Below are 625 nucleotides of genomic sequence, written 5' to 3' on the forward strand. Positions count from 1 at the left end.
GTGATCTTGATTAAATGAGTCCCACTTTAATTATTTTTATTTGAAAGTCATTGTTAGCATGGAATGATATACTTTCCAGACACCAGCCAACTCAGCGCCGCCTTCGCGAGATGCAAGCCGCCTGGGCACTCGGATGCCTAACTCCATCTCTCCTGCTAGAACACCAACTCCAGAACTCATCCAGGTAAGCTGCGCACCCCCCACTGCGCCATCTACAGCATCCACTATTTCACCTGCCATGGAAACCATCATCCAGCCAGATGTGACAGACCCATATGGAGTTGTTCACACCACAGGACTAAAGGATTTCACCAAAATCAGAGCTTCGCCAGAAGAAGTTTTTGTTCGTACGAAAGATACCCTACAGACTTACATACCGGGGAGTGACAGTCCTAGTTTTGCGCGTGAGTGTGATCCCATTAGGCCAGACTTCCCCTCCACTGACCCTACCAGTGATAGTGTCAGCCAGTCTCAACCATCGGCTAGGGACATAATACTTGCCGACCCTCCTGCAGCAGCTCTCGACGCTTCTTTCTCTTCACCCTCTTATTCTTCTGTGTATTCTTCTTCTTACTGTTCTGTCGGCACCTCCAAACATGTGTGCTCCACCATGGCTCATGCCTTT

The 625-nt window shown here is 49.0% G+C and overlaps 1 protein-coding gene across 3 annotated transcripts in view; it reads left to right on the top strand.

Moving 5' to 3' along the window:
• LOC119589053 overlaps positions 1-625 on the top strand; it is a gene marked incomplete at its 5' end in the record, with an annotated part of 5,931 nt that overhangs the window by 4,112 nt on the left and 1,194 nt on the right. For all 3 annotated transcript variants that reach the window (XM_037937628.1, XM_037937629.1, XM_037937631.1), the window contains 1 exon segment: positions 80-184. In XM_037937628.1, coding sequence (XP_037793556.1) covers positions 80-184 — 105 coding nt within the window.

The sequence above is a fragment of the Penaeus monodon genome, chromosome 25 (assembly GCF_015228065.2).
Source record: "Penaeus monodon isolate SGIC_2016 chromosome 25, NSTDA_Pmon_1, whole genome shotgun sequence".
NCBI classification, from domain to species: Eukaryota; Metazoa; Arthropoda; class Malacostraca; order Decapoda; family Penaeidae; genus Penaeus; species Penaeus monodon.